Below are 24,928 nucleotides of genomic sequence, written 5' to 3' on the forward strand. Positions count from 1 at the left end.
GTAAAGCGCTTTTTTTAAGGACGGTGCCTACTAATTCAAAGCTACTTTTGCCCCGGTTTATGATTATGCAGGAAATGTAGATCTTAACAAGTGTTATTGAAATCCAAAAAGAAAATTGGGGGTAACCATGCATTTTTCAAAGATAATCCATGAATAATATTTGTAAAAAGCTTTAAAATACAAAGCAATGTATGGCCTTTTTTCCTCAAATTGAAGCTTCATTATCTCTCAAAAATGCATGGTTACCCCCAATTTTCTTTTGGATACCAAGAGTATTTACTAAGATCTACTTTTTCTGGATTGTTTTAAGTCGCGCAATAATATAACTTATATAATATCCCTGAATTAGTAAGCATCACCATTAAGAAACGAGAGCATCTCGAGATGCGCAGAACGTATGCACAATAACAATAGTAGGCACCGTCCTTAATAAGCGATTTTTGTGCTCATTGCTAAAGGTGTCCCAAAAAATTTTGGCCCGGATTGCAGGTCTTGGTCAGTGCGAACCTTTTTTTTTTTGCCTATTTACTCCGTAGGTTATGGCAAGTAAGGCTGCTGTAGCTATTTTTTATTTATATGTTTCACATCTTGTGCAAGTCTGCAGTACATCAACATTAAGATAAACATACCAAAAACGCTTTGCACACATTGATTGGAATAAAGTAAAAACAGATGCTTAAAACATTAGTCTTGTTTGTGCTTCTGAATCAAGATGTCATGAGTTTGAATACAAGGTTCTTCAACAAAAAAAGGTTGTTTCAACAACTTCAAAATAAAGATCTGTGATAATCAATTTAAAATAATAATAACAAAAAAAAGTTGAACTCTGCATGCATACACAGGATCTTGATACCTGAAAAAACAATTTTATTCAAAATACACTCCAAGCTGGATCCTTATTACTTTGTTTTAAAAAAAAAACCATTGCATGCTAAATTGCTAAAATATACACTTTAAATGTAGTCCATTTTAATCTTCCTTGTTATCTTCTGTGAAAACACAAAGAATACAGAGGGGAAAATCCAAGCATGATAATTTCATGCAAGTCACATCTCAACAGATATTTGTGAATTTATTGATTTGCACACACTATTAAATGAAAATAAATAATCTCTTGTGATGTTTGCTAACACTTAAAATCACATATCGGGATGAGCAAAGTGCAATTCTTAATTCAACTCCTGTCTTATTTCAACTAGGTATGCACACATCAGCTCAGCCAATGAAGTGAAAAAACAACAGACCCTAGGTCCTGGGACAAGACATCCTTACTCAAATTTAATTCAGAAACATCAATGAAACTTGAACAAACAAAGACACTTACAGGCTGTTGTGAAAGATCACAGAGTGTTGAGGATAATGCTTCCTTTATTCCTTCATCTGGAATTTTCCAAAGTTTTATCTAAGAAAACCAAAACAGCCGGGAGTTAGCAATAATAAATTTCTTAGGATTTTTCGGAAGGACAGAAATGACAATTTGTTGGATCATGTGAAAAGCATGCTTCTATGCATCAAAGAGAAAAATACCGTTGATGACAATGATTGCGAAGATAATGAGAACTACATCATTTTTATTCGAAGCCCTTGTGGATTTAAAATGTGTATATTGTACAATGAAATGCATACAAGTAGAAAGGGCAAGCAATGAGCAAAAAAATCTGTTCAGAAAGACTGAGCTCACATATAACACTGATTTTTATAAAAGTTAGCTTTGGGGGAATTTTTTTAATTTGAAATTTCACAACCAATCAGCTTGTAAATGCCATTCCATTCAATATAAGACATAGCACAAGCATCACACAAAGTGGTATATTTTCTCAATCAGTTTGAGTCTCAATTTTAGAACTTAACTACTCTTAGAAGTACATGTATATGCGAATCTTTCTTAAATCTTTCATTGTCAGCCTTGTATCCCTTATCAGAAGCCACCAAGGGTGCAGCTTGCAGACTGTACACTAGTGAGGCCTCATTAAGAATATGGCACAGTGGTGAGGGACCCTTATAGGCAAGAACAAATGGACAAGATTGAAGCAGTTCAATCGGGCAGTTCGACTTATAAAAAGGGACTATTTAAGTGTCACTCACATGCAGAAATCATTGTCACTAGATCCTTTGGAAGCAAGATGAAAAAGACATCATCTACAGACATTTCATTTAGCAATCAACAGAAATATTGCGTTGCCATTTCCTAAATATTTTCAACATTCAGTACGATCTACCTTACAGTGCAACGTGCCTTACCATGGCCACCCAACAAACTTTCACATTTGACAATTACGTATAAATATGTCAACTCAACAACCCATGCAACAGTGTTCAACTTACAACTGTGCAGACTTTGCAAGTAGGCATGACTGTGACTGATTGGCAGACAATTTGTAAAAAAACTTTGTTATGTGGCCACGATAAGGCGCGTTGCACAGTAAGTTTTTCAGTTAACTCATTTATTCAATCTCGGGCTCGGTGTCCTTTTTATTTACATAGCTTTTTCCTAAGAACAATAAGAGGCTGGAATTGTTTACCAGTTGTAGTTAGATCACCAGGTTATCCTGCTTTCTGTGAAAGTTTAAAGCGTCTGAAATTAATATCTTGACCAAACTTGAACTTGGTTTTATCATTTAAACGTTTTAAAATCCATTTTACTTTTTTTTGTATATACAGTATTAGTATTAGTATGTTAACTATTTATTTATGCATTTACATTTATATCTGATATTTAATTTAATTATTTTTAACAATCATTGGACGAGGTTGAGCAAAATATCGTGATTTGTCAGTGGCGAGCAGATCAATTATCTGCTGAAGCCGAAGGCTGAGGCAAATAATTGATCTGCGAGACACTGACAAATCACCATATTTTGCGATAACCGAGGTCAATAATTGTTTTATCATTCGATCACCGAGTTGAAGCTTTCACAGTGGTGTAAAGCTTGCCATGCTTTTTTCTGGCTTCAGCATAAAATCTCTTCAGTACATATGCATTCACCAACTTGTCCTTTGCGTCGATGACACGAGTGACTCTTCGTCTACCTTTCCTTGAGATAATCTCAAAATACATTGAGTGCAACTTTTGTTCCTTTCTTAGTATTCTCACTCTTCTTTCGATCAACTAAAGATGTCGATTCATTCTCTGACAGCTCAGGGAACCGATCTGCCATTTTCTCACAAGAGCGTGATGTCAATTGTGCATGAGCAGAATATTATTTGCAGCAAAACACTTATTTGTAGGCAGTTATTTGCAGGTCACGTGGTGGGCTCTCGGCCAATGAAAAGGAAGGACAAAATACATCGAATGATAATTTAATTTCTTTATATACATTGGTATTTTAACTATTTATATGTATTTTTTAATCTGATTTTTTATTTTATTTTTGTGTCTTCTGGATACGAAAGTGATGAAGAGTAATAAAATGGAAGAAGAAGTAGAAGTACATGGTATAGTCCTTACGTGGCCCATCAAAGGTTGATTTCCTTAAGCATTTTCAGCCTCTTACTGTCGGTAGGGGTTCCTCAGATAACAGATGCTAAGGCACCAGCTGTTTGGACAGTCTGGGATTGGGGATGGTTCCCTTGCCAGAGTTCCTAATTGGCTTTAATTGATCTTAAGAAAAGCACTGCGTGCAGATAGGGTAGGGTGTTATGTATGCTGTGGCACTTCCTCCTGTTGTAGTTGTGTTTGTGCATTGCTTGCAGGCTTATCTGCTCTTCATCTCTGCAGATGACTTGATCTACATAGCTTCTAGCTCTGATCCTTTATCCTTGTAGATATAATATAGATATAATGTAGATTAACGGTTTATACAGTGTCTGCCTCTCAGCTTCTTCTTCCTTTTCACAACAATTCAGTCAACATGTTTGATGGTGTGTTCTCTGGCATCATTCCTTTCGTTGAGATGGTGTTTCGGAGGATATGTTGCTTTAGAGCTTCAGTTGTTGGAGGAATCTTATCTAAACTACAGGAACGCATGGGAAATAGTTGCTGTCTTGCCTATTGGACTATTACTACTATTGGACTCCTATTAGTCAAGATAGGAAATTCAAATACCTCAGATTTGTTCATTAGGGCTTTCGCAGCCTGATCTGATAGTCTCCCGACCGGGTTAGGTTTGCGAGTCTTTGTTAGAGTGTAGAAAACAGGAATTTGTGGTGGGTTTGGTGTCAGGGATAACCATTTCTTAACTATTCATGTCATCAATGTGGTCTCCCTGATGGAGAGCATTGATTAGTTCTTTGGCGTTTTGAGAGGTTTCTAATGTCATGGTTAATGTAACACGAGAGGGTCAGATTCTCTTAGATGAGAAAGAAAACTATAAGCCACTTTATCACTCATGGCATTAGAAACAGTCTTGAAAAGCCAAAGGACTCATCAATGCTCTCCATCACGGAAACCACTCCGACCAAATGACTAAGAAATGGTTATCCCTGACAACAAACCTGCCACGAATCTCTGTTTTCTACACTCTAACAAAGATTCACAAACAAACCTAACCCAATCAGGAGACCTATCATATCAGGCTACGAAGGCCCTACTGAACAAATTTCATCATTTTGTTGATCACCTACTTCATCCTATTGCTAAAGCACAAACACCATAAATTATTATGGAACATAAACAACTTCATGGGGCTAGCAAATAGCTATCGTCCTACAATAAAATTCATGGTTGAGATTTCAGATACTGAAATAACATTCTTGGATACATATATGTAGATAAGGGTGAGAGATTCAGAAAGGTCAAAAAGCACTCTATTCTTGATATGTGCACACACTTTCCAACACAGGCACTTCAACTCCTGCCACCCTGCAGGCATGAGGAAAGGTGAAGCCCTAAGCCTTCTTAGAACTAACTCTTCAAAAGCACTGAAAATTTGAAAAAAAAATATCGCATAGTCCCATTTGGCCTGTCTACTCCTTGAAACATTTTTCATGTAGGCTTCTCTAAAATTTAATGCAATTTACAGAGTTTTACTGGAAGTGGAAGCGGACTTGGAGGAAGGGCCAGGTGAGAGGATTAGTCAAGAAGAAGTGGTGAAAGCGACGGGGGAAATCAAAGCGGGAAAGGCTGCTGGACCCTCAGAGGTAAGTGTTGAAATGATAGCAGCAAGTGGGGAGATCAGGATTGGTGTGATGGTAGAGCTGTGTCAGGGTGTGTTGGATGGATGAGGAATGCCGGATGAGTGGGCGCTGAGTGTTGTGGTACCGATGTTCAAGGGGAGAGGGGATACAATGAGTTGTGGGGCATACAGGGGGGTGAAGTTGCTAGACCATGCAATGAAGATTGTACAAAAGGTGCTAGAGAGGAGATTGCGGTGTATGGTGAAAGTGCACGAGATGCAATTCGGTTTTATGCCACGCAAAGGAACGATAAATGCAGTGTTTATTTTGAGGAGGTTACAAGAGGAGTACTTAGACAAGGAAAAGAAGTTGTATATGTGCTTCGTTGACCTGGTGAAGGCATTTGACAGGGTCCCAAGAATGGTATTGGAGTGGGCAATGACGAAGAGAGGTATACCAAAGGCAATGGTGAGAGCGGTGATGAGTTTGTATGAAGGTGCAAAGACAAGAGTCAGAGTTGAGCTAGAGTTATCCGAGGAGTTTGAGGTGAAAGTTGGTGTGCACCGGGGATCCGTGTTGTCGCCATTGGTTTTTTGCGATCGTGGTTGACGTGGTTACGGAGAGTGTGAGAAATGGTTTAATGAGTGAGATGTTGTATGCAGATGACTTGGTTTTGATGAATGAGACGATGGAGGGACTAAGGGAGAAGTTCTGGAAATGGAAGGAGGCATTCGAGAGCAAGATGCTGAATGTGAACCTCGGGAAGACAAAAGTGGTAGTGAGTGGGGCAGAAGGTGAAGTGTCTGTGAGTAAGGTAGATCCATGTGGTATTTGTGGAAGTGAGTAATGGCAAATTCAGTGTTGTGTGTGAAATGTGGGAAATGGATCCATGGAAGATGCGAGAAAGTGAAGAGGGTGACCTCGAGGTTGGGAGAGATTTTGTGTGTGGAAGATGCAAGAAGCAAGCTGATGGATTAGTGGAACCGGTGGAGGAGTTGAGTGAAGAGGTGTAAACGGTGAGAGGTTTCTGTTATTTGGGGGATAGGGTGAATGCAAGTGGTGGCTGCGAGGCAGCTGTGACAGCAAGAGCAAGAATTGGCTGGGTGAAATTCATTGTATGTGGAGAGTTGCTGAATTCAAAAAGGTTCTCGCTGAAGGTGAAAGGAATGGTTTATTGGAGTTGTGTAAGAGTGACGATGTTATATGGGAGTGAGATATGGTGTCTGAGGGAAAATGAGATAGCAATTTTGAGAAGGACTGAGAGAGCAATGGTAAGAGCAATGTGTGGTGCAAAACTGATGGAGAAAAAGAGGACAGAGGACCTGATGGAGATGTTGGGATTGAAAGAAACAGTGGTTCAGATGACAAAGGCAAATGGAGTGAGATGGTGCGGGCATGTGTTGAGGAGGGATGATGGGCATGTCCTCACGAGAAAAGCGTTGGAGATCGAAGTGAAGGGCAAGAGGAAGCAAGGACAACCAAAGAAGACGTGGAAAACGCAAGTGGACAACAGGAGCAAGAGCGTTGGTTTGGAGAAAAAGGACGCCATGAATCGAGCGAGATGGCATGGAGAGTGGGAGTTAAAAAGATTGCTGACAAAGTGGGGTAAATCCGGCCACCCCCGTTCAAGGGGATAAACCTGGATCAAAATTGGATTGATTGATACAGAGTTTTACTAATAATAAAAATGATGGAAGTGTAATATGAATATGAAATTTTGCTGGTCTCTGGGTCAAAATATCACATTTCTGAATTGATCTGTAGCTCATCTAAAATTTTCTACACACTTGACAGGAAACTACTTGAAAAAGTGAACACCTGACCTCAGCATTTTTTAGTAAGAGCTGTTAATTACCATTACATGACTTTTTGGCCATGCCTCTACATCCAAAATTGTTACCTTCATGAAGGCCAACAAACATGCAGAGTTTGATTCTTTTATCATAAAATGCACAATTCCTTCTCTTAACAGCCTAACTATTAATGTCCTGAGAAATGAAGTACCAACATCATCCACAGATCTTTCTTTAATAATTATTGGTTCTAAGTTGGAAAACTGTGGGCTTCACCTTTTCAGCTCACTCAGTATCTACAATGATTGTACTTTAGGTGTGATAGCTTCATCCTTTTATTCAACCTGCTTATCTAAGATGGCTTCGAATTCAGGGAAAGATTCTGTCTAGGGCCCACTAATCATGTATAGCTATGCTTCTGATTTGGAGTTTAACATTGGGCACATGAAATGGTCTTTGATGGTCCCAGATCCAATTCTGCCAGGATCGCATTTCCTGGCAATGTCACAGACTTTGGTGTAGTGTAACAGTCCACCAATCGTTTGGAGTTGAGTAGTCATCTTGCTACGTTGAACTAAGGCAAATTAAATCCTGGTTCTCTCTGGGTACAAAATGATTATTGCTTTCGTGAATTGAGACTGTACATGTCATTGTCTTCTGTGTTACAGAGGTTGTAGAATCCAATCCTGTCAGGTCGTAGATTTTCAATCTAGTTTCAATTATTTGAAGAGGTTTAAAAGATTATAACCAAGGTGAAATATAAACCACAAGAATACCAAAGAACAAGTGCTTTAATAATTTGGGGAAATTAGAAATCAACTTATAACGGATCAAAATTAATTCAAATTTTGATAAAGGGCAAAACCAAAGTACCCAAAGAAAAACCACTCTGCGTAGAAAAGAGACCCAACAAACTCAACAGACATGACGCCTGAAGCATGTACACATCAATGGCTTTGTCAATTCAGAAACTCAATGGCCCAGAACTGAGTAGGACGCTAATATATCATTTAAATTTGAACAGTATTTAGTGTTTTGTATGAAGCAGCCTTAGCTGATTTCATGACATTTCAATGGGAGGCCAGGGAATTAGTTGGGAAACATACTGACAGAAGGGGAGCACTCTCACCCAAGTGCCAAGCCCATTCTCTAAATGATAATGCAGTTTTATCACTTCTCCATGTTTTGATTTATAAACCAGGGAATAAACAAAAGGAAAAACTCACTAAGCAGTCATATGAGCAGGTGACAAGAATGCTTCCGTCAAAGGATGAGAAATCCATGTCAGTTATGAAATCTACAGATGGATTACAAAACAAATTCATTAAATATCTGGACCACATATTGATTGGCACTATATGTGGCAATAATATTCCTAATACAGCTGTAGATGACTAGCAGTTGATCTGGAGTCACTATACCTGAATGCGCATGTAGTGTGGGTAGAAACTGATTTTTCTTCCCAACATCTCCAAGTGAAAGAACACCAAGACTTCCCCCTTGGAAAAAAGTGTACACTTAATTCAACTTTCATTCTTGTCATTCATTAGCAATACAAAATTGATGACAAAACCACGTTTTGACTCCCTTGAGGTCATCTTCAAATTGTGGCACAAAATTCAAAAAAATGAAAAGAGATGAGATGATCATGTTATGAGCAAACCTACAAAAGTTTAAAAAATAATAGAATGTACAAATAAAATATTTTTATCCATAGCAAAATTCACATCAAAGAAACTACTTATTTCCATCTTAAAAGCACTCTAGATAATTATTAAAATGCAAAGTAAATAGGGCAGAAAAATCAAGAGACATCTGTCCACCATTAATATTAAAGTTTTTTTTTTGGAATTTGTAATCTTGAAAACTGATGAAGTTAAGCCAGACTTACTAAACAATTAACCCTGAAAGAAATAATTGAATTTTCTTGGGAACAAACCTCCACTGTCCACATTAAATGCCATGAATTTATCACTTGCTTTTATGTGATTTCCAAAACAACTCTTAAGGTCTCCAACTCTGATGCCAGTGACACATTCCTTAAAACAAAACAGCAATTCAAAAATATTTCTTAATAACAGTAACAGTGACTCATTCATAAGGGGCGTCTGGAAAAGCCAGAATCCGGAATCCGAAAATGGATTTGGAACCGGAATAAGAACAAGAAAGGTGGATGATATCCTGTTGTTCTATTTCAGCTAAAAAAGTTGAATGTTATGTTACACACTTTACACCGCAAAATTGATTTTTACGGATATTGTTGTGACCACAAAGTTCGTACCACTGGCATCACTCCTGTTTTGAACAGCTAAAGTTAGAAACATAATTGACATTGAGACTCCACCTTGTCCCTTGGTGGTGTGGGACATAATTAGACATTATAAAATGTTAAGGTAAACAACTATGAACCTTGCCTTCCAGATCTCACCACATTGGTGATCAAGAAGAAAGACAGGAAAGGTGAACACTACCCTGTGTGGCAGGCATTCAAAAGGGAAAGAGAAGGGAAAGGAGAATGGCAAGAGAACAAGGATGGCACGAGTGGAAAAAGGGGAGGATGCAATTGTTGTTTTTTTTTCCAATTTACGCTCTGATTCTAATCCTAAAATTTGTGATTGGCTAGCTTATGTAAATTAAATAGACTGTATGTGACTACACATGGGATCTGAAGAGGAAATCGAAGAGTCCCAAAAACCCATCACATCACTCAGGACAATGCAGAAAATAGTAGGTGGGTGAACTTTATTTATCTGGCTGTCCATAAAATGAATTTTCAAAAAGAAACATCGCGGTTTGAAGCTTTTATGGAACATTTTCCTGGATCAGTTGAATCGGCCGTAACAGCTGTCTCAAAATAATATGACGTCACACGCTCTCGCATCCTTAGGGTTGTCTGCCTGTGGCACCACCAACCTATTGTGGTTGAATTCAATGTCACTCTGTTTTCGAGCTCTCACGTAAACAATCTCAAACTAGCTGCCAACGTTGTCTTTTTGATCTGATTCAAAGCATTTGGATAGAAATTCAAGATTATTGCAAGAGTTTTTAATTTTCCTTTCACACAAGTTTAGTTACAAACATGTTCTGAAGAATTTTCAAATTTTTTTTATGGATTCCAGGCACATTTGTTAGCCGTTCAGAGCCCATACAACACCAAACGATTTCTTTTTCAGCGATGGTCTGAAAAATTCACACAAGATTTTATTGAGACATTCTACCAGTAAACTCCTTTCACAAACTCGACACACGTGGTTGAAAGATAATTGCTCCTTTTTCATGACGGTGTTTCACACTACTCTCTGCCATGAGAGTTTTTGGAAATAATGGCACGGTAAACATTATTCCTACCTGGCAAAAATTTTCCTGTGAACATTTTGGATTGGATGACATTTGACAGTTAGCCGTTTCGCAGATGCCTTATGTATGCATATTAATTAGGAGCTTCTTTCACTCTTGCCTTCCTTGTTCTCCCGCCATTCTCCATTTCCCTTCTCTTTCCCAGTAAAAGGCCTGCCACGCAGGTTCGTGCTAACCTTTCCCATCTTTCTTCTTGATCTCCGATGTGGCGAGATCTGGAAAGCAAGGTTTGTAGCTGTTTACCTTAACACTTTATTCCAATTAATAAGGTGAACTTCTTTTGTCTTTAATTTTTTTTCCTGCATCCATGGCTTCAGTAACAACTTCGTTCCAACACCACCAAGGGACAAGGAGTAGTCTCAATGTCGATTATTCTTGTAACTTGAGCCCTTCCAAACAGGAGTGATGCCAGTGGTACAAACTTTGTAGTCACAACAATATCCGTAAAAATCAATTTTGCAGTTTTAAGTGTGCAATATAACATTCACCTTTTTGACCTGAAATAAAACAACTGGACATCATCAACCTTTCTTGTTCTTAGTCCAGTTCCGGTTCTGGTTTCAGTTCCAGATCCATTTCCAGATTCTGGATTCTGGATTCCAGATCCAGTTCCAGATTTTCAAGACGGCATTCATATGTATTATTTAAAAATTGAACAAAACCCCTAATAAGGATTTCAGACCCAAACTTGTATGAAGCAAAGTTCAATAATATTACCATTTTATTTTCCCAATTTTGAAATTGAAGAGTTCTTTTGTCATAATGTATAATTATCTATGTTGTGGTTTACCCGTAAGTTTGGTTTGTGGTTTGAATTTTTTTAAAAACCAACAACTGTCTAAAAAAGGGATTTTTCTTTTTGGGGGGGTGTAGTTCAAGAACAGGGGCTTCATCACTTCTTCCCTTCTACTCACATATCCCTCCCTGATCCTCTCCAGTACCTCTATCCTACCCTACCCTTCTCCTTCACACATCCATCCCCACTTATGTCCACCGCCTCTACACAACACTATTCACAGACATTTCATATTTCTCAAGACCTTTATGCATATTCACCAGAACTTGATCTTGAACTCCCTACCTCTGGACCTGATGGCTACTCCTTATCCACTTGACCATGCAAGCAATTGATGCCCAATTCTCAGAATAATTTAGAAACTAATATTTTATTGTTCACCCCAGGCGACTCACGGTCAAAAGATTGATTTATTCGCAAATGTGTAAAGACGACACCAGAGCCTCATATGGCAGAGTCACACCAAGGCAACTGCAGAAATGAAATTGATTACTATAGCGAAATACAGGAATTGAAAGGCCGCCTTAAGACAAAAGACAAACATTTCTGTGACACAACGCTTACTATCCTGTCCCTAGAGATTATTGTATTGTACATCACGTGACTGTGCCCATGGAATAAACACACTTGAACTTGTCAACCATCTTGAATGTGTTTGATGTCATATCGTGTCAGAAGGAGGAGCTTTTACCCACGTTAGGAAAGCTATCAAGCTAAATGTTGATTTGAAAGAGAAAGCACAACTCTCGGAGACCAAAATCCTACCGCAATAGCGAAACACAAGTTCCTGGAGATGTCGTGGACTGCACAAAATTTGCATCAAGAATGGCGCCGTTTCAAACAACAAACACAATGCATTTTTGACGGCCCACTGCACGATAAAGAAGAAAGTATAAAAGTCAGCTACTTGAAACTCTGGGTAGGCGATAAAGGATTGGATGTATTTGAAGGATTTAGTTTTACAAAACGTTAAAAGATGCGGTGAAATTGGCTGTGGTGTTAAAGAAATTTGAAGATTACTGCATACCACGAAAAAAACACATGGCTGCTTTGAAATTTAACGAAAGACGCCAGGGAGACGACGAGACTTTCGAATCGTTTGTCACTGATCTAAAAATCTTAGTTAAAGATTGTGGTTATCAAGAAGAGAAATGTATGGTCAGAGACGTGCTTGTTTTTCGTTGTAAACACCTAAAAGTGCATGAGAAATGCCTGGATGAAGCCGATGCGTTAACATGCAAAAAGGCCATCGAAATCGGTACAAACCATGAAACAAATCTTAACAGTCTAAAAAAGATAGCTAGTGAAGCAGATCCAAAAAAACCACTGAAACCACTGAAAACCACTAAAACTGTGTTGATTTCTTTTTCGAAACACAAACTGAAACCTTGCGGAGAAGTGATGTTGCAGGCATGATACAAAGAAAGGGTTGCAGATGTTAAGTTCTTTGTTGTGGAACCAGACATGGAGTCAGTGCTTAAAGTGGAAACATCTGTGTCAAAGTTGGGCTACTGAAGAGAATTCACCAGCTAACCAGCAACGAATTACCAGCAAGAAGAGTAGAGTTGGGTGAGTACCCTGAGTTGTTTAACGGGATTGGATGCTTGCCTGGCACTTATCACATCGAGCTCTCCAATGATGCGAGCCCTGTAGTACATTCGGCAAGGAAGATGCCAGTCCCACAGAGAGAGAAAGTTATTGAATAACTTAAAAGGATGAAAAAGATTGGAGTAATCGTGTGGCAAGAAGAGCCAACTGAATGGGTCAACTCCCTAGTAGTAGTTCAGAAGCCCAATGGTTCAGTTAGATTGTCTATTGATCCCAGAGATTTCAATTCTGCCATGAAAAGGTCACACCATCCCATGACAACAGTTGATGAAGTCGCTTGCCGTCTTCACAGTGCCAATACCTTCAGCATTCTAGATGCCAAGAGTGGGTTTTGGCAGTTGAAGTTAGATGAAGAGTATTCCCGTTCGTGTACCTTTAACACCCCAATTGGACATTACAGGTTAACAAGGCTACCCCTCGGTGTGAAATGCGCTCCAGAAATCTTCTAGCGAACCATGGATCAGATGGTTGAAGACATGGATAGTGTTGAGGTCATCATGGATGATGTAATCGTTGCAAGGGATGAAGCAACACATGACACACAATTGCAGAACTTTCTAGAAAGAGCATTAAAACGGAGTCTGAAGTTAAACAAAGAGAAATGTAAAATTCGTCAGAAAGAAGTGCCTTACGTTGGACACCTACTTACTGCAACGGGCTTGAAGATTGATCCCCACAAAGTCAGAGTGATATGAAGAGTTCCAGAAGGAGACCAAGAGAGACCCAAAACTACAAGCGCTTCTCTTTATGGTAAAAAATGGATGGCCAGACTCAAGAGTGCAAGTTCCGGTGGAGGCAACTGGACATACTGGGATGAAGTTGCAACAGCAGATGGTCTCCTTTTCAAAGGAACATGTTTAATTATCCCAAAGCTTTTACGGCCTGAAATGCTACATCAGATCCACAAGAGCCACTTAGGCATAGTCAAATGCACAAAAAGAGCCAGAGAGGTACTATTTTGGCCTGGAATGTCGGTGGAAATTGAGGAAATGGTCACCAATTGCAGCATTTGTGCCAACTACACCAATAAACAGCCCTCAGACACTAAGCCCTCCTTACCACCATCACTCCCTTGGAAAAAGATAGAAACAGACTTATTTGAGTTTCCTGGAAAGCATTATTTACTCTCTGTAATACTATGCTACCATAGCAGATTTATCAAAGTTACACCCATGGAATCAGTAAGAACCGGAGCTGTAGTGGAGGAGTTGAAAAGGCAGTTTGGAGTGCATGGGATCCCAGCAGAAGTGGTATCAGATAACGGCCCTCAGTTCAGCAGTGGTGAGTTCCAAGAATTGGATAAAAATTACAGCTTTAAACACACAACCACATTACCCAAAAGCCAAGCAGAAAGAGCAGTGCAGACTGTGAAGAAGTTGTGGCGCAAAAATGATGACAATAGCATCACTTTTGACAATAGGAATAATAGTTGTGTAAAGCGCAGTGTGCATTGTTATCCTGAGTCTGGTTTAAATGGTCTTGGCCTATGGGCAGGACTGAATGAGTGGTTCTATGGGCTTGGACCCGGTCCCTCGACAAATGACCTTGTCTCATCGTTTACTGCCGATGTCAATGCCGCAGTCGATCATTTCTTTCCGGCCAATACTGTTCGATTTCATCCAACTTATAAACCTTGGATTACTGCACGTATAAAACAGCTAATTAAGGATCGCCAGCCAGCATTTCACTTAGGTGATGCTCAGTTGTAGCGCTTTTATAGATGCAAGGTACAGTGAGAGATTAAAGCAAGGAAGAGGAAATTTTATGAGGAAAAAGTACGAAACATACGGAAAGATGATGTTCGCCAGTGGTGGCATACTGTCAATGTGATGTCGGGAAGAACTTACAGCCAGTCCTGCTTCACCCTCGAGCGCGAGGGCATTGCACTGTCAGAAGGCGAACTTGCTGAGTCTTTAAATCAGTACTTCGCAACCGTAGCTGCTGATATTCCACCACTTCATATGTCATGCCTCCCATCATTTTTACCATTTGCTGAGGAAGTGCCTATCGTACATTCGCATGTGGTTTGCAAAAAGCTTTTGCATGTAAAAACAAACAAAGCTATGGGGCTTGACAGCATTCCGCCTCGGATAATTAAAGAATTTGCCTACTAATTGACTGAGCCTGTCACAAAGATCTTTAACACTATCATCTCTTTCGACTGGTGAATTCCCCATTCTGTGGAAATGTTCTAATATCATACCCACTCCGAAGGTAAAACAACCTCTATGTGAGAACGACACCCAACCTCTTTACCCCTATTTGTCTAAGGTCTTGGAAGATTTTGTGGTCTCTTGGATGATCGAAGATGTTGGCAAGCATATTGATAGTCGCCAATTTGGTAGTCTTAAAGGATTTTCCACCACTTACTGTCTACTCGATCTCATTCACAACTGGCTTTCTGAGCTTGATAATCCTGGTTGTTATTTGAGAGCCTGCTTCCTTGACTTTAGCAAGGCGTTTGACATTTGATACCATTGTTATTAGGAAGCTAATTGACTTAGGGGTGTGTCGCCCTATCATACCATGGATCTGTAGTTTCCTAACAGATCGGTGGCAATGTGTCAAACTAGGGCAGACTGTCTCCAATTGGCTCCCAGTGTGTGCCGGTGTCCCTCAAGGGACCAAATTGGGTCCTATACTTTTTGTAATAATGATTAACGATTTGAAATTGGCCTCCCCGCGTTGCTCATACTGGAAGTATGTAGATGATATCACTATATCAGAATTTGCAGTGGCACGCGGGGTGTCAATTTTGCAATCTGAACTTGACAACATCAGCACTTGGGCTGCTACAAACAATATGCTTCTTAGGTAACCCCAAAAAGTGCAGGGAGATGACTTTGCGTTTTCATAGAGTCGTGGATCATCTCCCATCAGCCTTGGCAATAGACACTAAGGCCCTTGAGTCAGTCGATGCTCATAAAGTATTGGGCGTTACAATTCAAAGTAATCTCAAATGGGATTTGCACATTAATGAGGTTGTGGCTCAGGTGTCAAAGAGGCTGCATATTCTTCGTATTGTCAAACGCGACGGAGTACCACCTGCTAACCTACTTAAGGTTTATTTTGTGCTCATTAGGTCTGTCCTTGAATACTGTTGTCCTGTGTGGCATCGAGCGAGTGCAGCAACGGGCCCTGCGCATCATCTTTCCTGCAATGCACTACCAAGAGGCCTTAGCTACTACCGGGTGTGTCTCACTTCACACAAGAAGAATGGGTTTAATTTGTGTAGCAAGTTATTTACAAAGATAAATGAGCCAGAGTCCCGTCTTTGCCATCTTGTGACACCGAATCAGTTGCAGGTGCACGGCCACTCCCTTCGCAACAAAGAAAGACCATCCCTTAAAAGTTGCAAAACTAAACGCTTTAAACGAAGCCTTTTTCCGGCGATGTGCCTTTATGCTCATGGCATGCAATTTATGAACTTATGGGAATTCAATATACAACTTTATATATTTCTAGTTTCTAGGTTTTTATTTAATTATTGTATTTTATACTCTTATTATTGTAAGGCCCAGTCGATTTTGAAAATGATGTAATTAGTTTTATCTTTGTAAAATGATTTTGCAATTCAGTTATTTTTTAGTGCGACAATTTTATTAATAAACCAGACTTACTTACTTACTTACAAGTACCTAGCCTTGTTGGACTATCGAACAACACCACTCCCTGACATTGATCTGTCCCCAGCACAATTACTGATGGGTCATAGACCAAGAAATAAATTGCATATGACCGAAAGCCTGCTTCAACCAGCAGCCAACAACCAGCAACATATTACCAACTTCCTGGAAAAGACTAAGGAAGATCAGAAGAAATATCATGAACAAAATGCCAGCGAGGATATGACAGAGCTCCAGCCTGGTACCAAGGTTCGTATGCAGCCTTGGAAAGACCAAAAGGTATGGAAACCAGCCACTATAATTAAGCATCACCACACACCCAGATCATATGTGGTCCAAGCCGACGATGGTTCCAAGTGTCGCAGCAACAGGCAACATCTATGAGTCTGCCCTGCACCTGGGTACGGTAGTGTGAACACAGAAATACCTTCTAGAACAACCCAAACTGTGGTCCAGGACAAGGAGGACAGAGCAGAAGTGCCTTACAAAACAGACCAAAATGAAGTCCAGAGGAAGGACCCCTCTAGGGATGCTGAGTCAAACCAACATACAATCCCATTTACATTGCCAAATATCCCAGCACAGGAGCAAAATGTACACCCAGAAACAGCAAAGGAGAACATTAGGGATACATATGTCACCCGAAGTGGCCAAAAAGTAATAGCTCCAAGGCGGCTTGATCTGTACTTCAGGCTGGTCAAGATTGTTTATTTGTCTTCAAGCAAAGGACTATGACATTTTATTTCATTTATTTCCTTAAGCCAGGAACATGACATTTATTTTGTCTCAAACTGTTATTCGTTTCAAAGTGTTGTTTCTTTCCACAAAGGGTAGGATGTGACATAAAGCTTACTATCCTGTCCCTAGAGATTATTGTATTGTAAGTCACGTGACTAAGCACATCGAATAAACACACTTGAAATTGTCAACCATCTTCAATGTGTTTGTTATAATTTCTTGAAAGAAAAAACAGAGAAGCAACTCCACGTTTCAGGTCAAACAAAGATCGATTTAAGCCAAGACAATTGACAAACTGGAAGAAAAGATGAAAACTCAAAGGAAATGAGTTTACAGCAACAGCAAACTCTTCGCAGGAAACAACAAAAAAGTGTTTCAAGTCTTGTCAACCACTAGTCAAATTTCTCACAGAGGACAGCAAATTACGGAAAAGTGGCTTCAAGAAATTATGCAGAAATCAGCCAAAAAGTTGTCAGCACATCCACTGCATGCACAGAAAATGCCCAACAACCAATGGCAGGTCCAACATTCCTCTCTTTGATAGTAAAATGTCACCCTAGTACCCCAACATGCTTTTAGGGAAAATAACTGAGATTGAAAACCATTATGCTTGAGTAGTGACCAAGTTTAGAGAAGTCCAATGACTTACTTCTCCTACAACATTAAACCTGAGTAGTACTACTGATCTTACTTTCGATTATTTCAAAAGAAATTTCCTTTACATTCCGCTTGTCAACAGGCCATTTGACAAAATGAGTAATTTCCTTTCTAGATAAATTGTAGCTTATTAATATTGTAAAATTACAAATAATACCATTGTTACATAATGTTAATGTAGTTACTTTCAAGTTGTATACTGCTCTATTTAATTGAAAATCTGAGAGACAAATATTTATGAATCTTGTATTATACAAGTGATATTGCCATTTGAAGGAATGATTAAAGAATACAGTGTGTATCAATGTTTTCATTATGAAAAGTAGGCCTACTTGTGAAACACAGAAAAGGGTTTAGCTCTGACAAAGGGCCAAACCTCGAAATGTCAGCTTTCAAATTTCATTACAGTGGCCAATTTAACATATCGACTCAGTTGATTAACCCTTATTTCACTTTGAATTCCCACTGAAACAGCACCACAGCTGTACTCACTGCGCTCAGTCAGTACTGCCACAACCAAGGGCCAATATTTCCCAGCATGGCTCGAGCAAGTGAGGTTAGTAAGTTGTTTATTATATGGCATTGTTTCCTTGACAAATTGTGGTCAAGCTCAGATGCAGGGAAGCTTTCAATTTTCTCATTTTTCATAGTATTAGCTTCAATGTAGCAGAGAAGAGTGTTCATATCAGTAGCCGTCTTCTTGTTTGTGTTTGTTTTTGGCCTCCTGGCTTTCAGTGATGCCTGTTTCAGTTTCTGCATCAAAAGTTCCCAGACCTTTAGGATAATAAAATGTTTGTCGGAGCAACTACACAATACAGGGCCACACAGGGCCAGCTCATGCAAATTAGTTAAAAGCTTTTGTAGAACGAGACACACAACAATGGGAGCTTTTGTTATTCAATGACATGGAAATTAGTGGCCCTGTATATTCTGTAGTTAAGTATAATATGGGTTTTTGCATAATATATCAAAGCCTGAGAACCTCGAATGCCAGAAAGCGACCTTCATTGGTTTCCCTCGAAACACAACTGATTCTACGAAAAATAACTTGAAGGTTTACCTCCTTTTTGGGAATTTTCGGGGCTGCATTTCGGTATTTGGACGCTTGAAATCTCTTCATTTCAAGTTGAACTTTTAAAGGTTCCAGGTTAACAAAAACACCACTCGCGCAATACCTCATGGGAAGGTCTCAAGTTTCGCGGGAAAAAGAAATTCTGGGTAACTACGTACCAGTCCCCCTACTTTAAAAAAAGGGTCTTTCAAGAGATTTTCAAGATATTTTAAAATAAAACATACTAGCCCATTTCCGAGTTGCTGTTTGCCTCTGTTTCAATCAAGTCCTGGTGCACAACCACTCAAATGGAAATGAGTGGTGTACTTTCATGCAAATCAAACTCATTATCATTTGAATGGTTGAGGACGAAGACTCGTTTTGAACCACGGGCAAACGGCAACTCACCCTGCTAGCAGAGCCTTTCTTTTGCTTGCTCGATTTTGACGTTCTCGAGAAAGGCTCTGCTTGAATATTGAATATGCGCTGCATGTTGCCAGGATACAGTCTCGAACCCAAGCCTAATATGCCAGATCCCGACGCCATCTTGGTTTTTCATGGTACAGCGGGCTCAATTATAACCATCGGTTTTGTCACTAAACGGACGCTCGCACTGGAAAAACCGGTTTGACGAGAGAAAACAAGATTGACTAGTCCACAAGTTCGGGCTGCGGTGGCTTCAAAGAGTTGACGCGATTCGGGCAGAGCCTACTTTTCTCCTCCTCAGTAAAGAAAAAGACAAAAGGAGGCTCTGCTCGCAGGGTGACGGCAACTCGGAAATGGCTCATTTCAATGTTTCAAACTTCGAGACGGCCTCGTTTAGTTGCAAATATGATACAAAAAACCATTTGCCAATGGGTTATGAAAGATTAATCCAGGTAATGAGTAAATTAAGGGTAAAACGCATTTTTACGATCAGATTGGACCGTAGAACCAGAGTTAACGCAATACGAAACAACAAACAGTTTTTGAAACTGCTCAAAAATATGCCGAGTGATCCCTTTCACTATGTTTTCCACCATTTTGACTCGACAAAAGGGAAAGCGATTTTCCCTTGGGGAAGTCCTCTAGTACATATCTGGCAGCTTTTTGAAGAAAATCGCCGCTAACTCGCGGTGAAATTTATTTAACTGCGATATCGCAGCGACGCATAACATATTAAACATAACATAACATACTTCATTTAAGGTGATTCCTCAGAAAAAAAAGTAGTCGAACAATTTCCTTGAAACATTCCCTAAACGTCAGGGGCGTAGCGTGAGATTTTGAAGGTGTACGCGCACGAAGAATGTTTCGAACGCCCAAGGCGCTCCAAAGTAAGGGGTCTGGGGCATATGCTCCCCCAGAAAATTTTGAAATTTAGGGTCACGGAAATGCCATTTCCGACTATTTTCAAAGGACAATTCAATAAATAAATGCGAAGGAAAATGCAGTAGTTAGTTGTTTATTTTACCCATCTGCCGAGTTTTCTCTGCAGCAAGCTACAACACAAACAGGGGGTTTACAGTACAAGCAAAGGGCAAGACGTTGCAAGCTCTGTTATAACATGATCATCATCATCATCATCATCATCATAACATATCCTTAAATAATAACCGGGAACTGGGGGACTGGTGATACTGAAGAGTGACACCGTGTGGGGACTTCGAAGGGTAGAGGTTTTTTTTTGCTTTCGCCCACTATTCCGTTTCTTGCCGTTAAGGCTTGGCCAAACGGGTCCACAGAACATGTTAGTGTAACTTTATCCAACATTGTTGAATCGAACATTTTGCACTCATTTGGCCACCATGTTGTATCATGTTGGAAGTTGTTGAACGAAGTTTGATTTCCATCAAACATCGTCTTCAACACCATCCAACGTTTCTTTTGTTCTAAGGTGTGAACACTGACAGTGTTGCATTCTTTCGGCCATCACATTCAACAGTGTTGCACGCGCGCGTGCGCTGCGGCTATCGTCATCCATGGTGATGGTTTATTCGTTGCATCTGTTTCGCGCGTTGCCACGTCAGTACAAGCTACGGAATGGTGAACGAGCAAAGTCTTGAATGTCTGACCGACTAGAGCTTAATTAAGCATCTCTCTTCGAACAGATAGCCCTTCTTGTGTTCAAAGCTCTCAGGGGCATGCCGCCAATGTATCTCCAGGATCTTTTGCAAGTCAAGAACCCGGGACGCTACTCCCTTCGCAGTGACGCCCTGGGTCTTCTCAAGGTTCCTCACACGCACATGGTGCAAGACCTTTGGAAACCGGGCATTTGCTGTCGCAGTTCCCAGATTCTGGAACAGCCGTCCTCTTGCTATCACACAGAGTATTACAAATTTCACTAAATTGTAAATATTGACACACCGTATGCGCAGGACAGGATGCGCAGTACAATACTGGGGAATCACTTTAACGTGGATATACACTTAGCTTGAGAGCTAGTTTACAGGTATTTCACCTAATAACTAATGAAAACCTAACAACTGAACAACGCTAATATTACAATTCATCAGGTAAAATCCCGAATTAAATACTGATTAAGACTATTTAAAACTATTATTACAATATTACCGCCGCAGTTAAAATACTATTAAAACTAATGTTACAAATTTACTAATCCCCGAAGTTTAACGATCTAATTCTGTTTACTATTTCATTGTTGCCTACTTTTATTCTAATGTCATTTGATAGTTCATTCCATTTCTTGGCTGCAAAATATTTCCATGACTTGAGTCAATATTTGGTAGTGTTAACTTTAGGTAAAGATAAAACAGATTCTTGGTGCCTGAGATTGTACTTAAACGAGCGTAAATTAATAAAATTCCTAATTGCCCGTGGTTCTTTGTTCGATATGCTATTCTGTATTGTCAATAACATGTCTTGAATTCTTCCAGATTCCATGGAGAGCAGTCTTATCCTTTCCAAGAGATGCTGATAGGATGCATGTTTATCACTATAGACATATCTCAACGCCCTTTCGTTGACTTTTTCGATTTTTGTAGTGTTTCTTTTTCCGCAATGGTGCCAAACTTGGTTACAGTAATAAAAACTTGGTAGTATGAACGAACGATCTAACGATTCCTTGCTTGGATCTTTTTATCCAATGCCAGGAAATCAGTATTGAATATCTTACCGGTATAAAACGCAACTATGTTCTAAAGGAAACAACTAGCCATTTACTTCCCACCCTCTTACAGTAACAAAGCCTTCACATATATGCAGCTTGACAGCATAAGGCCATGCGGTGTAGCTGTGCCCCCCAGCCTTAACCTTAAACTGCTTCCTGGCTGGTGCCGTCATAGTGGATCCAGCTGCCCCCCTCACTCCCCCCCCCCTCCTGTTTCCAGCACCTCTATAGTGATTTCCACTATAGAAGGTAGCACCGTTTAGGCCATATCTGGAAGAAATATGACAAACTGTTTAATACATCATTCTCTACATAAACAAGAATAAGATATGTATTGAGATCTAAGTTTAGTGTCTAATTTCAAGTGAATGTCACACATTTAGTTCATCATTTTCTGTTATTGTAAATGTAAAATACATCACAGAAATCACAACCTCATAATGTTTCACTGGGAGCGGTATGATTTACTCTTTGCACCTACGCACTTGCGCACATATGATTTGCTCTTTGCACATTTTAAAAGTCTTTACAGATTCAACACACACACACATAGTATCCTGAACCCTAGTACTGCTTACCTGCCCCCGGACCCCCCTAGAATATTTTGGCGACTCCAACACAAGAAATACAGGTCACGTGTGGCTTTGGTGCAATCTCCAGCAAGCATCTCACTCTTTGGAAACTTTAAGACTTGAGAGCTCTGTTAAGAGTGGTTGGACACAAACTCATTAATCTAAACAAAAACAACCAAATAGTGCCGGGTCTGAGAGTGCCCACTATACTGTTGGATCACTTTACCACAAGGGGTAAATTACCATTACCATGTAATTTTCTATCTCACACATACTAGGATTTAAATTAAAGGACGTATGTCGTTCACCATTCTCGAGAAGAGAATAGGGCCTAGAATTGTACCTTGGAGAACCCCACGATTTATGGCTTCAAATGCAGTCTTCGTACCATCAACATGTACAAAAGCGTGCTTTTCGCTTAGGAACGGTTTTCAGTTTCCGTATTTTGACAAGGAAAGGCACTTTCGTGTTTGCTTTATGGAAAACGTGTAGCTGGCATTTTGTCGGAGGTGTTGTATTCACCAAAGTAACCTTGAGTGCTTAGCAGAGTTGCGGTCAGCTGCAGTTTCTGGTTATGGGATCCGTAGAGGCCCGAAATTTTGCAAGCTTCACCTTTCAACAAGAAGCCTTCATCACCATCGTGACGAAAGGTTAGTGCGCTTATGCGTCAGCTTTGGTACCATTTGTTAAATCCTCGATCAAGATTAATGAAATTTGAATACGCAGTGATAGCATGCGCAAGCACAAGATATCATGTTCAGAAAGCCACTGACTCTAACTTTGGTACAGATAGTTCTAGTTTTTCTTTCTTTCTTTGAAACTGTCTTGCATTGAAAGCAATTTACTGCTGACTAATCTCCCCTCTCTTTTTATTAAAAGGATATTGGTGACCCTTATTACACCCACTTACAGCCACGGGGAATTCGTTCAAGTAGCAGAGCGCCCGCTTTGCATACCGGAGGTACCAGGATCAATACCCGGATTCCCCACTTTTGCACCATTCTTAGGTCAACCGAGATACCAAAAAATCCATTACAACAATCGTCAAGCACAAAGTCGGGTACCACCGACGTCTGGTTTTTCAAAAACTCGATAACTCTCAAGGAAAGAGACCACTCCAAAGAGAGATGGTGTTCCTCAACTGCAAGATAGTGTTACAGAAAGTGATAGAAACGGCAAAACACCTGTTTCGTATTGAAAAAATTTTAAAACGCAGGGGACTAGGAGCGAATAAGGAGGTGTTGGTACATTGGAAAGGTTGGCCAAAGAAATACGACAGTTAGATTCCGCATAACCAGTTGGTGGATTTACAACAAACATGATTCAAGATAGCGACTTTTACGTGGCACTTCCCAGTAATGCAAGCAGTAATTTATTTCTAAACAATTCCAAGTCCTCCTCTCGCGTAGCGCTACCTCGACAAATCCATCTGAAAGATGAAGAACATTGGGAAGTCGGATTACATCATATCGTGTATCTGCTCTCAATAATTGACATAAAAAATGACTGCAAACATTCTCACATCATGCTGGAACGTCGAGGTGACTCCACACCGTTTGTATTTCACGAGGGCAAGTATCATACAGAATTATATGTGACAGAAGGAATGTTACAATGCCTGAACATGGCTGACTCACCATCTACGATTGAAATCACTGTGGACGACGAATGGAATGTAACGTTAAACTCGCAAACTGAAGGACTTATGATCACACTGTTTACAGCTCGCGCGTTGCGATGGATAGCCGAAAACAACACTCTTACACCTAGCGTTCGTTTGAATGCTGCACTCACCTTAGAAAGAAAATATGGTCATGATTGGTTCATCTTACCAGCTGGCACCTCCATCACATATCCTGGTATTTACATCTTTCCCCCTTCGCTGTCGCTTTGCTCGTGTAAGCAGAGGCTGGTTCAAGTTCAAACCAATCTCGTGGAGCCGTGGCAGGTGGGTGACAAGCGCTTACCTCTCCTACATGAGATGATACCCCTAGGCAGTTTTCGAGAAACACTCCTTGAAGAAAGAGAACATATTGTGTACCTACCTTTGCGGACAAAGATATTTCAGACCATTGAAATCTATTTAACGAGTGGATATGGTCACACGCCAGCATTTTTAGACTGTATCGTCAGCGTCATTTTACATTTCCGCCGTCGATCAATATGACCAACAGTTTTTACATGGTGCTGACCAGTGATGCAAGTCTGACTCAGTATCCCGAAGACAAGGCGGTCGATGTTAAGATGCAGTTACCAAGTCAACTACACCTAAGTGAGGATTGGGAGGTGGCCATGACACGCATCATTTACCCCTACACCTGGCAAAACGTAGGTGAGAAACAGTTGTCCTACACTTTGCTTTGTAAGACAGACCCTGAACCCTGGAAATTAAACATCACTGTACCGAGTGGCATTTACCGTACGGTCAAAGATGTCATTCACGGTATGACGAAGGGACTACAAAATCGATTGAGAGACATTTATTTGAAGAGTGACAAGACCATTACGAGTCTGGAAGGAAACGAGTGTTTTTTACATTTACGAGAAAGTACAAGATTACTTTGAG

The 24,928-nt window shown here is 40.0% G+C and overlaps 1 protein-coding gene across 2 annotated transcripts in view; it reads right to left on the minus strand.

Moving 5' to 3' along the window:
- LOC138015087 (coronin-7-like) overlaps positions 1-18,792 on the minus strand; it is a 47,013-nt gene extending 28,221 nt beyond the window's left edge. For both annotated transcript variants that reach the window (XM_068862002.1, XM_068862001.1), the window contains exons 1-5: positions 18,691-18,792; positions 8,788-8,887; positions 8,270-8,347; positions 8,075-8,145; positions 1,325-1,402 (exon numbers count right to left, since the gene is read on the minus strand). In XM_068862002.1, coding sequence (XP_068718103.1) covers positions 1,325-1,402; positions 8,075-8,145; positions 8,270-8,347; positions 8,788-8,887; positions 18,691-18,750 — 387 coding nt within the window. In that variant the 5' untranslated portion in view covers positions 18,751-18,792. The remainder of the gene's footprint in view (positions 1-1,324; positions 1,403-8,074; positions 8,146-8,269; positions 8,348-8,787; positions 8,888-18,690) is intronic.
- Between the last annotated feature and the right edge of the window lie 6,136 nt (positions 18,793-24,928).

Source organism: Montipora capricornis, chromosome 9, assembly GCF_036669925.1.
Source record: "Montipora capricornis isolate CH-2021 chromosome 9, ASM3666992v2, whole genome shotgun sequence".
Classification (NCBI taxonomy): Eukaryota; Metazoa; Cnidaria; class Anthozoa; order Scleractinia; family Acroporidae; genus Montipora; species Montipora capricornis.